General features: G+C 48.0%; 1 protein-coding gene across 2 annotated transcripts; it reads right to left on the reverse strand.

Annotated features, from left to right (window-relative positions):
• Window positions 1-446: 446 nt before the first annotated feature.
• cluap1 (clusterin associated protein 1) lies at window positions 447-11,105 on the reverse strand. Of its 2 annotated transcripts, none has more exons than XM_084475577.1 (13): window positions 10,998-11,105; window positions 10,274-10,327; window positions 9,954-10,065; window positions 9,557-9,641; window positions 9,041-9,220; window positions 7,361-7,456; window positions 5,828-5,911; window positions 5,062-5,195; window positions 4,636-4,777; window positions 3,975-4,047; window positions 3,723-3,848; window positions 3,151-3,203; window positions 447-902 (listed from the first exon to the last, which is right to left on the reverse strand). In XM_084475577.1, exons 2-13 carry the CDS (start codon window positions 10,293-10,295, stop codon window positions 738-740), a joined length of 1,272 nt encoding a protein of 423 aa, XP_084331703.1. In that variant the 5' UTR covers window positions 10,296-10,327; window positions 10,998-11,105; the 3' UTR covers window positions 447-737. The 2 variants fall into 2 exon arrangements, with proteins under 2 accessions (XP_084331703.1, XP_084331704.1); XM_084475578.1 differs by having other exon boundaries at window positions 725-902; window positions 3,151-3,199.
• Window positions 11,106-12,477: the final 1,372 nt, after the last annotated feature.

The raw sequence follows: 12,477 nt of genomic DNA on the forward strand, positions 1-12,477 counted from the left end.
AGTGGCGGTTTTAGGCTCGGGCGAAAAACGAGACACACGAGAAAGAAAATGATCCGCATTTTCTATTATCGATAATAACCCCCCCCCCCCCCCCCTCCGTGATTGGTAGATCATCTACCAAATAAGTAAATGCATAGATACAGTCTATGAGAAAACAGTAGGCCTAAATCAGAACGCTGCGCACGCGAAGCCAGTTGTTTCGGCAGGGCGCGCGCACCTGTATCTCGCGCTGCAAGGATTTTCAGTCTGACCCTGGAGTTTGGCGCCGCGTCTGAGGGTCTGATTATAATTTCATCAACAGTAATTCTGTATTGCATCAACGGTAGATGCAATACAGAATTACTGTTGATGAAATTATAATCAGACCCTCAGACCCTCCCAGACCCCCCCTCCCCAAAAAAAACAACTCATCGGATCTACACGATTCACACAAGTCCCCCAAACAGCCGTGCAAAAAACGGCAGCCGCCGAAAAGCGCGCTGTTTGCATCCCTGTTATTTAAGTTAAAATGTGGCTACATAAACATATTCGGTTTATAAAACCGTGAATATGAACGCGTTAGGGAGTACAAAACAGTGGACATGAACACATTAGGAGAAGTATGAAACTGTGAACATGAACGCATTAAGAGGAGTATGTAACCTTTTATGTACAGATCAGTCTCTTGACCCTGACCGGAGCCATAGTCACCTTCTGGTGGAATAACAGTATGAACACACAAATACACAATAATGTGTTTAGAAGTCGTTGTCGCTCTCGAGCAGCTGGGGGCTTCCCCCTCCCCCCCTGGGGGGTCTGGACGGGACGGGCCCCTCTAGACTGACATCATCGTCCAGCTCTTCGTTGGCCTCCTCTTCATCTTCCTCCTCGTCGTCCTCCTCCACGTCAAAGTCCTCCTCCGTCTGTAGGCGGAGCAGAGAGTGCACGCTTAGAGCCAGGGTACCGAGCACAGCAGGGGTATCTGGTGGAAGACCACCTTCAACCAGTTGACCTTTGACCTTTGTCCCTAGGTTGCCGTATGTCTATTCCGCTCTGCTGTACTATGGGTGCACGGCCTCATGGGATATGCTCCTCTGACCAGGGAACTGTCCAGCCTGTCCTTGTTGACATGCTGTCTAGAAGGGGTCCTGTGTTTGAACTTCCTGTCCAGGGAGCATTTTCCCTTCCTACTGTAAGGGGGGGGGGGGGGGGGGGAGGACAAGGAGCTACAGGTGTGCTTCCTAAGGGTGGAGGACCAGGATCCTAAGGGTGGAGGAGGCCATGTGGATCCTAAGGGAGGAGGATACGTAGCTACAGGACTGGATCCTAAGGGAGGAGGCCATGTGCAGCCGCAAGGACTGTGATTGGTCCGCTCACTAAAACCTGACGCAGGACCATAAACGTTCATGACTACGTCGAAGCATCTGTGTGGTCCTTGCGTTGCGTGAACGCGGGACCATAAAGAGCCCTTAAAGGTCCCATGGCATGAAAATTTCACTTTACGAGGTTTTCTAACATTAAGTTGAGTTCCCCTAGCCTCCCAGTAGCTAAAAATTGCATTAGATGTAAACCGAGAAGTAGGTATCTTGCTCCGTCTTTGAAAAAAGGATTGCTGAAACGCGTAGATTTGCGAGCTGGCCCCATATGACGTCATATGGGGCCAGGTTACCTCCCCTTTCTCTGCTTGGCCCGCCCAGAGAATTTGGCCCGCCAATGAGACAATGAGCTAGGAACGTGCGAGCGCTGTGTGTGTGTGTGTGTGTGTGTGTGTGTGTGTGTGTGTGTGTGTGTGTGTGTGTGTGTGTGTGTGTGTGTGTGTGTGTGTGTGTGTGTGTGTGTGTGTGTGTGTGTGTGTGTGTGTGTGTGTGAGTGAGTGAGAGAATACACACACTGTAACGCAAGTGTTCTTTGTTATTTGGATAACCGTTCTGCTGTTGGTGTTATGGCGCATAACACGCAACACAATAATGCAAGCTTGCATAAGGCTCCCATTTGGTGAAAAGACTAGACTGCGTCGGGTTCTCTGAGGTCTCTGGTATTTCCACAGCGAGATTCGTAGTGGGGGATATCTCGGCATTGTTGAGAAGGAATTGGGAACCGCGACATGTAGGAGAAAAGGATTGTTGCCCAGGATTGTCCGTCGGAGCCCCGGTGCCCGCTGAACGCTGCCCGGGGTTGTATCCCGGGGTTGGGGCTCCGGTGCCCGCTGACCGCTACCGTGGCAGCGGGAGACAGCCCCGGACAACAATCCCTTTCTCCTCCATTTCGTGGTTCAGTCTGTACTTAATATTGATGTGGAAGTGGAAGAACCAGAGGCGTCTGAGAACCCAACGCAGTCGTTTGAGATTCATAATATCATCCGTAGGCGCAAACAGCTTTTGACCATGATAATATATATTATATAAAGATATCTAAATAAAATATGATATTATTTAGATATAGAGCTCCAGGACTCCCACCGGAGCACCCGGAGTGTTCAGTGTTCCACTATAAACACTAGTGCATGGTACCGTGGCCGCAAGCTGCTCAGGGCTACACCCCCACCCTTCACCTTGACCCGCATCTAAAAACGGCACGTTTGTGGAGAGCTCATTGTGGGACTGGCTCGTTAGTGGCTGTAACTCTGCACCAAGGCTGAATTTCTTGAACGTCTTCAAGTACTGTATTAGGGGCCCACTAACACCTATATTAAAGCATCCATAAAATAGCATACCATGGGACCTTTAAGGGTGGAGAAGGCCATGTGGATCCTAAGGAGGACTAGGGACTACAGGTGTGGGCCCTAAGGGTGACGGGGTCCTGGCCCTGACTGAACAAACCTCTCCTCCTCTTCTTCGCAGTCGGCCGCAACCCAACGAGCTTGCAGCCGGAGCCTTGCCCCGCTTTGAGCACGAAATGGAGAGAACAGAACGGTGTTAAAGAAAAGACAAGTGAAAAGACAGAGAGGAGAGGAGAGGGAGGAAGACGGAGAAAGCGGTACTGGAAATGTGCAAAGGGGGGAGGGGGAGATGGGAAGAGAGACGGAAATGAGGGAGATGGATAAGAAGGAGGTGGGAAAGAGGGGGAGGGAGATTGAGAGAGCGTCGGGGGACAAAGTGGAGGACATGTTTAGCAGGAGGTGTCAGACGTTGATAATATAACTAGTGCCTCATCCGAGGGCGGTGGCCTCACCTCCTCACTGTCTCCACCCTGCATGGTCCCCACGAAATGAGCGCCGCCCCTTCCTGTCGGGGGAAATCAGACATTAGCCCTCTTCCTCACAAACTTACTGTACTTACTGATGAAGACGACTGGAAGACACTACTTTAGTGAGGATCAGTGAGGACGACCGTTGTGACCCGACTTCCCGTCGTCTTCGTTATTATGCATAATGAGCGTCTATTAGGGAGTGGAATTACTGTTCCCAGTTTACGTCGCTGAGGGAGCCCCCTGCTGCTCTGAGTTTGGGGTGTTAGGGCCCTGACACACCAACCAGATTATCGGTCGTCGGATAGTCTGGCGAGAAAAGGCAGTCGGACAGATTTGATCATGGCCGATCATTCAATATGTGCAATCTGCTGAAAAGATCACAGGCGGCTTTGACGACGGCCGATCGGACGGCACACACCGAACAGACTCAGGTCACAGCACACACCGAACAGACTCAGGTCACCGAGCTCGCCAGACTGTCCGACGGCCGATAATCTGGTTGGTGTGTCAGGGCCTTTAGGTGGTGTGTTTGGTGTGTGTGTGTTTGGGTTAACCTTCTTCTGCGGGACTCCTCCCGGCTCGTGGTTTGGCGGGCCGTGGTTTGGGGGGTCTGCAGTCATCAATGTCGCTGTCGGACCCCTCGTCCTCCAGGATCTCCATGTCCGAGTCGCCGTCCTTCACTGTCCCACAGGAAATAACATCATCATCAAACGCTGCCCTGCTGAACAACAGCCGGCTGAGGTGTGTGTGTGCGCGTGCGCGTGTGCGTGTGTGTGTGTGTGTGTGTTTTGCGTTGTGTGTCTTACAGCCACTCCTGATCAACTTCCTCTCCTCCTCTCGTAATTTCAGCTGAATGGTCCTCAGTGTGTTCTCAGCTTCCTGTCACACACACACACACACACACACACACACACTTAGTTACACACATCTAACACACACACCTAACACACACTCTTGGGGCTAAGATCATGCTTGGATCCGGTTAATTTGGGTTAGCTCAGATCATGGTTAAGGGGTCATGGTTATTGGGTCAGGGTTAAGGGGTCATGGTTAAGGGGTCATGGTTAAGGGGTCATGGTTATTGGGTTAGGGTGAAGGGGTTAGGGTTAAGGGGTCAGGGTTAATGGGTCAAGGTTAAGGGGTCAGGGTTAAGGGATCATGGTTATTGGGTCATGGTTATTGGGTTAGGGTTAAGGGGTCATGGTTATTGGGTCAGGGTTAAGGGGTTAGGCTTAAGGGGTCATGGTTAAGGGGTTAGGGTTAAGGGGTCATGGTTACTGGGTCATGGTTATTGGGTTAGGGTTAAGGGGTCATGGTTATTGGGTCAGAGTTAAGGGGTTAGGCTTAAGGGGTCATGGTTATTGGGTCATGGTTATTGGGTTAGGGTTAAGGGGTCAGGGTTAAGGGGTCAGGGTTAAGGGGTCAGGGTTATTGGATTAGGTCAGGGTTAGAGGTCAGTGGTGGTACCTCCAGGCGGTCCTGCTCCAGGCGGTGGTAGTCGTCCAGCTGGGCCTCCAGGAAGCTGAGGTTCCTGAACTTCTCCACGTACGTCTCATAGAGCTTCTGGAGGTCTACCTCCATCCTGTCATACTCATCCATGAAGGACGGCCTGGAGGGAGGGAGACAGGGGGTGAAGAGAGACAGGAGGGAGAGCGACAGGAGGGGAGAGAGACAGGAGGGGAGAGAGACAGGACGGAGAGAGACAGGAGGGAGAGAGAGCAACAGGAGGGAGAGAGAAAGGAGGGAGAGAGACAGGAGGGGAGGGAAACAGGAGGGAGACAGAGAGGAGGGAGAGAGACAGGAAAATGAAGAGAGAGCGGGGGGGGAGCTGGAGAGAGACTAACTGACTGTATGTGTATGTGTGGTGTACTGTAGTGTGTGTATGTGTCTGACCTAACACTCTGCAGGGTCTGCAGCCTCTTCCGGTTCCTCTCCAGGTCCTGCCTCTTCTTCTCTATCTTCCCCTCCAGACTGACCTCGTCTGAGGCCACGTTCCCCAGCATCTCCTTGCTGTTCTCCACACTGCCCTGGTGTGTACACACACACACACACACACACACACACACACACACACACACACACACACACACACACACACACACACACACACACACACACACACACACACACACACACACACACACACACACACACACAAACTTTGGGTTATCCTCAACAGAACTCTCCTGCTAGGACCCCTGCTGAAGCTTAGTCCCTCCTGCTAAAATCATCTCCTAGAATCTAACCTCCTGCTAGGATGCCACCATAGGCCTGGGCAATAAAACAATAAATTATCGTATTGTGATAGAATTTGTATCAATATCAATATAAAACATGTTCAATGCATATCGATAAGAGACTGGACCACCGAATCTAGCTGCTGGGTTCTTTACACAAACACAGTTCCATACTTTTTACAATATTTACAATATAATTTACAATATTTTAGTGTTTTTCATTGTTGTATCGACATTGGAGTATTTATAAATGAAGAACAGTGGAAGGTCATATTAAGTGTAAAACAGAAGTCTTTAAATCCAGCATGGTAATTCCTAGTCTTTTTAAGTCATTAAAATGATCAATAGTTATCGATATCGATCAATATGATCAAGGTATATTGTGATATGTCTTTCAGCCATATCGCCCAGGCCTAACCCACCAGGACCTCCTTGATAGCAGCTCTCAGGGCCTTCTCCGTCTCATTGATCTCCAGGGGTCTTGCGATGGCTGCAGCTCGCCGTTCCTGCAGGGGCGGTGGAGAGGCGTGAGCAACAGCATGTTGTACCTAACCCATAACCAGCCTGCCTTGACCCTTAACCCCAACACAAAGCCCCTGATCATAACCCTAAACATAACCCCACAACCCTTACAGACTAGAAGACCATTACTAGCATAGTACATATGGTGTGTACATATAGTGCAGTAGATATTGCACAGTATATACGGTGTGTACATAAAGTGCAGTAGATATTGTACAGTATATATGGCAAATGTATAGTGTAGTAAATATTGTACAGTATATACGGTGTGTATATATATTGAAGTAGATATTGTAAATTATATACAACGTGTCTATATAGGGTGGTAGATACAATATAGTATATGGTGTGATGTATACAGGGCTCTCAAGTTTTGAAGACAGGCAAGAGTGACATTCCCCCCCGCCCCCCGGGTCCCGGCCCGTCGGCGCGTGCGTGCGTGCGTGCGTGCGTGCGAGAGAGATTATGAGATTATGGTGTTTTTGATTGTATGTGTTGGTTGCCTTTTTGGACTCCTTTATCATTTTTGATGTAGGCTCCCATTTAAAACAGTTTGGCTCTAGCCCAGCCATTTTAAGGGTCATAATGGAGGACAATGTCCCATTTAAAGCTGTTGCGTGTAGCGGTTTTGTTTAGCCCGACCATTGAAAACACTTGTAGCAGAATAACGCGAACAAGCTTTTTTCATTGGTTGTTGCTTTACATCTTACCCAGATACACTACAATGCTATTTGCTGATTGGCTATTGTGTAGCCCCTTCTCTCGGCTGGTAAGTGGCGGGCTGCGATTTAGAAAGCCAGGGGAGACGCGCCTGTTCCATGGTGAGAGCTAGAGAAATCATGTTGGGTGCTGCGGCAGCCGCATACAAGTTATTTTTCAGCGTGAGAAATGCCATGTGTGGCGGGAGGGCGTGACAAAAGACCGAAATGAGTGACTGTCACGCTCAATGCGTGACACTTGAGAGCCCTGTGTATACTGCAGTAGACGTTAACGAGTTTTCAACTCGTGGAGGGCCATCGTGTACCTCGTCTGAAGACTGTAATCATCTCTAATTATGTGGGCGTGTCTATAAACCAGGCCAGCTCCTACAGCACCCAGCCCACGTTGCCAGACCTATAGTTTAAAAACGGCTTGTAACGGCTCATCACACTGACACGTGGTGGCATGTCATGGGACCTTTAACACTCTGAACAGGAGCCTTGAGCACCTTGAAATGCAGCTGCTGGAACCTCACAAGAACCACGACCAAAACACGCCCTGGACTTGTGCAGCGTTGGTATATACACCGAGGCTACACCAGCTCAGGGAGTGCTTTGGAACATCTCGACCCCAGCTGACGTAGCTCTGGTGGAGGTGGAACAGAGAATGGGAACAGGTGTCCAACACCGGCCCCTTGCTTCAGAACCAGAACTTCAGTGAAGTGTGTGTCTCACCCTTAGCTCCGCCTCCTGTCCCAGTAGGTCATAGAGTGACGCCCCTTTAGCGGTGATCTCAGACGCCAATTGTCGCGCCTCCTTAAGTTCAGACACCTACTCACACACACACACACACACACACACACACACACACACGTTGCCTTCAGCTTCGGAGACAATTGTTAGACAAACGATTGACACAAGGTGTATGCGTGAATATGCATGAATCAGGGGATGTTTTAAATGTGTGAATGTCTGAATGTTTGTTTGTATACCCATGTGTGTACATATTAAAATGGGTGTATATGCTGTGCATGTAAACGGGAGATGGAGTGTGTGTGTGTGTGTGTGTGTGTGTGTGTGTGTGTGTGTGTGTGTGTGTGTGTGTGTGTGTGTGTGTGTGTGTGTGTGCCTCTAAACGGTGGCTGTGTGGGGGCCTAAGCCAGAGGGTTATGTCTGATCCCGGTAGATCGGCGAGCAATCAAGGCCTAAGGCACGACATTTATAGCCACCGTGCTGTCACTGTTGATGTTACCGTAGCAACATGTCCTCCCAGCAAACAAGGAGAAAATGTGTATTTCTAAACTAGTGCCTGCCTCATCTAATGAATCATTGGCAATTACTTTCCCCTTATAGTATATGAAATAATTCAGGGATTGACGGTCAAGGTATTCAAGGGTCTTTGTATTTGTAGCCGTGAACTTGTGGTTTCCAAGGCAACACAGGATCTCATACCCCTCGTGTATCCCAGAGACATGTGCCGCCTGTCAAGTAGGAAGGATATAACACTTGAGAGGAAGAGCCTATTGAATGACACGCTAGGCCGGCACTCAGTCTGTTGTTTCCGTCTCACATGTTGTAATGCACCGCAGATACCCGGGTGAATCAAAGAAAGAGTGAAAAAAGAAAATGTGATGAAGAAAAAAAAAAAAATGCACTTTGTGTTCAGAACTTCAACGTACCCCCAAATAAACATGGATTATAGGACAATCACTAGCATTGCACCAGAGCTGAGTGAACACACTATTATTATTATTATTACACTATTATTATGCTCCAGCATGTAAACGCAGTCACAGCCTGTGTCAGTCACACCCTCTGACGCCTCGTTCACATTACCTCCGTCAGTCGATGGATGGTCGAGGGCGTGTCTGACGTATGGGGGAGTAGTCTTTGTGGACGCAGCCTGCCGCCAATCAAATCGCTGTACACATACAGGGGCAACACTCTCCTTGCGCTCTCCTTGCACCAGGCGTTATAAAGCCGGCTTTTTCCTGCGTCTTCCTGCTTGTTATTGCTAAATGGATCCCGTAGTCGCAAGGAGAGTGTTGCCCCTGTACGTGTACCACAGCAATCGCCCAATTCTTAAATCCATTCTTAAATGCCCCGCTGCCGACCGGCTTTTTGACATTTCCACGGCGGGTTGCATCACAAAGACCATTTCATTGGACAGAGTCCAAGTAGCGGCACACTAGTGTATTTGCATAACCGCAATCTGATTGGCCGACGGACCCGTTGCTTCCCAAAAAGCCACGGAGCCCAAAGAACGGATGGACCCACAATGCATTTCGAGGGCGCCCCATGCAAAGTCAATGAGATGCGTCCGTTGACGGAGGTAGTGTGCAAGAGGAGTGACTGACACAGGCTGTGACTGACAGTGCTGACAGCCAATGAGAAGCTTGTCTTCAGTTTCCTCACCCTGGAGCCCAGGTCAAACTTGAACCTGCTGCTCTCCTCCTGGCCTGCCTCCTGGCCACTCAGCTCCTTGGTCTTCATGGCGTTGTAGAGCACAGAGCTGATCTTCAGCAGCTCCTTTACCGCGTAGCCCTCCGCCTGGTACAGACGCTTGGTATTCAACCGGATGTGGGCCTTGGTAGCCTGTTGGCAACGCAACACTCAACCTGTTAGCAACACCACACTTAGCCTGTTAGCATAGCCATACAACAGCTGGCCTGTTAGCAACACCACACTTAGCCTTTTAGCAACGCAACACTTAGCCTGTTAGCATAACAACAGTTGGCCCGTTAGCAGTAGGCAATACTGTAGCATCATCGTAGAAGCAAATGCCACACCGGCTGTATTGTAGCTAATATGTTACTCACTACCCGTTGTCAACAAATAGTAATAATAAACAGGCTAAACTCTTGCCATCCTAATGTTTAGGATTGCAAGAAAGGGCCAGAGAGTAGGGCTACAGGGAAGAGATGACATCACCATGAACTGGGCCACGGCTTTGATGAAGAAGACCCGGTCCGTCTCCGTGTCCACATCGCTGGGCAGGTCCATCTGGGGCTCGTAGCTACACAGAGAGATGGGGTTAGTCTGATTTGGGACTGGGTCCAGGTCAGGTATGATACCCTCTTGAAGTCAGGTATTAGACCCAGTCCAGGTCTGGTATGAGACCCAGTCCAGGTCTTCTCAAAGATCAGTCAAGGTCCGGTACGAGCCCTGGTCCAGGTCTGGTATGAGACCCAGTCCATGTCTTACCTAAGACCCGGTCTTCATAACTGCCACAAGCTAGTGTATTGGCTATAGTGTATAATCATATAATCTTGTGTATATATTACTGTGATATAATTCTAATATATAGTTTTCCAGATGGACTACTAACCTCTTCACCAGCCAGATGAGGATCTCTGCTACCAGACCGAAGTTGGGGGTCCGAAAGTTCTCCATGGAGACCAGCCGGGGGTATCCTAGCGCCCGCATCATCTCAGTGAAGTCTTGAGAGACAGGAGGGGACACACTCCATCAATGGACCTTAATCACCTAGCAGCCATGTTGGTTCTAAACGCTAGCTGGGTTGGAGAACGCTCCCCCAACCAGCTAGCGTTTAGAAGAAAAATGGATCCAAGAATCAGGCTCGGTAAACAATCATATGAGTACCGTTTATAGCACATAAACAAAATGATTAGATTCAAAGTGTCTTACTTCTTAAGTCTCTGAAGGACATGATGGCTCCCTGCTGTGCAAAGCTTCTCCAACCTAAAGGGTCAAGTCAACTTCATTAATAATACAGCCCTTATATCACAGTTACAGTCCCATACGACACCACTAAACCCTACGTCCGAAAGGTAAAGGTTATACCCCTCCCCCCCCCCAAATGCCACAGGGGAAAAACCCTTGAGAAGGCACACCAAAGAGGGATCCTTCCAGGGACAGTAAGGAGGGAAATAGGTGTAATGACATGTTTATCACGACACACTGACCATTAGGTGGCAGTAGATCAGAAGGCAAAAGGAACACGCATAGGATCTGTCTAATTATTAGTTATAACATTACCATAGGAGGCAAATATAACGTCACACACAATGGTAGTATAAACAGTTGTTAGAAAATAGATTCGTTATACAAATAAAAGTAAAATGTGGGCTATTTCATGTATAGGCAATTCGTTTGCGGTGTTATTCCAGCTTTAACTATCTTAATGTTTCACATCTCTGGGATGTCGAGCAATGAATGAGCTTGACGACTGAGAATGGACAGATGTATCAGAGTGAAATGAGAAATACTTAGGGTTAGAAAATAAACCACACAGCCTCAGCCCAGGTGCTAAAGCTAGCCAGTTAGCATCGCCCTCAAACCGCTTTATAGTTAAAATAATCATCCACTTTATACTGCAAACTAACGAGATAGTGATGAAACATCCACTCACGTGTCCGAATATGAAAGTAAATAGCTTGTGGAGTTACATGTGGCGCATTTAGTGTTGTGTGGGTTAAGTGTGCGGTTGTTTTATCCGTCACTATGGAAGCCAGCAGTACGGAAGCTTAAAGGGACAATCCGGAGGAGAATACGAACCGCGTATGTTCATTGACTACATGCACATTTTATAATGTTCATCTTCAATGATACACCGTTTGGAGCTTTCAAATCATTGCATTAAGTGGTCCTATACACAGTGGTCCCGTATATAAAGTACTTTAACGATATGAGACAAGAAATATAGGCCCACTTAATCAATCCCAGAAATGTGTCAAAGCATAAAGAATCCCAGCGGGTGTCACAGCATAAAGACGAGGACAGGTAGAAAATACAATACATAACAGTTTCTCTGACTGTCTTCTTTCTAGGTTAATTTCGTGTTTGTAGTGTTTTGTAACAATAGTTACAGTGCTGTTTACAGCGCTACCCGTCCGGTTCCATTGTAGCGCGCGAGCTGAGCAGAGCGGAGCAGTTTGCGTCACCCCTGCAGAATCCACGCACTATCACAGTAAGGGCTCTCTGTTATTTTAAGGAAAATGTATTTATTTAAAGAGCGTGTTTAGGGTAGTTGACGGTGTTTTGGTTTTTCGTAGGCACCACTTGTGTTGACTTTATCCTGGGAATGTCACATTTAAGGTCGCGCGCCGGAGCCCAACTTAATTTGGAGCGTAACTTAATTAGGACAAAGACACAAAATCAAAGACATTATTTTGAATTTAATGATTTCATGGAAGCGGGTCTGGGTTTTGAAGTATCACTTTATTTAGTTGTGGGGTGATTTTTTCGATTAATTGATTCTCAATTAAATGTTCTTCTGGATGTTTTTTAAATCGTTTTAAATCAATGCGTGAAAGTTCATGTCAACGTGTAGGCCTATTTATACGTTATAAACTCTTTTCTGGACTCCAGTTGGCTTTTGACTCTCTAAAGTAGCTTACACGGTCTTTCCGTTCGCCTATGCATTCCACACTATTTCGAAACCCTATTACACCATCAACAACATAATATAAAATTACTACGATTTACTTTATAATGACAGCATTACCGTAATAATATATATATAAAAAGCGGAGAAAGTAGTGGGTAGGAAAGGTTGGTTGAAAGAACCGAGCTGCCGCTCCCTTGCCGCTCCCCTGCCGCTCCCTTGCCGCTCCCCTGCCGCTCCGTCTGTTGGCGCCGAAGGCAGCACAGCCTGCACGCTGGGGTAGCCTACGGCACGAGACGTGGGTGGCTATGAAAACGATGGTGTGAATGACAGATCATCTGGTCACGAAGCTGAATTATTTTCGTTTATAGCCTTTTAAGGCCTGTCGACTTATATAGCCATACATAGGTCTTCATATAGGCTGTGTATATGCGGGAAATAGGCCTATAATTTTCATTTCAATATTCATGCTCAACGATGATGATGATGTTTATATTTGGTATGT

This window comes from Micromesistius poutassou, assembly GCF_964030765.1.
Source record: "Micromesistius poutassou genome assembly, chromosome: 11".
NCBI lineage: Eukaryota > Metazoa > Chordata > Actinopteri > Gadiformes > Gadidae > Micromesistius > Micromesistius poutassou.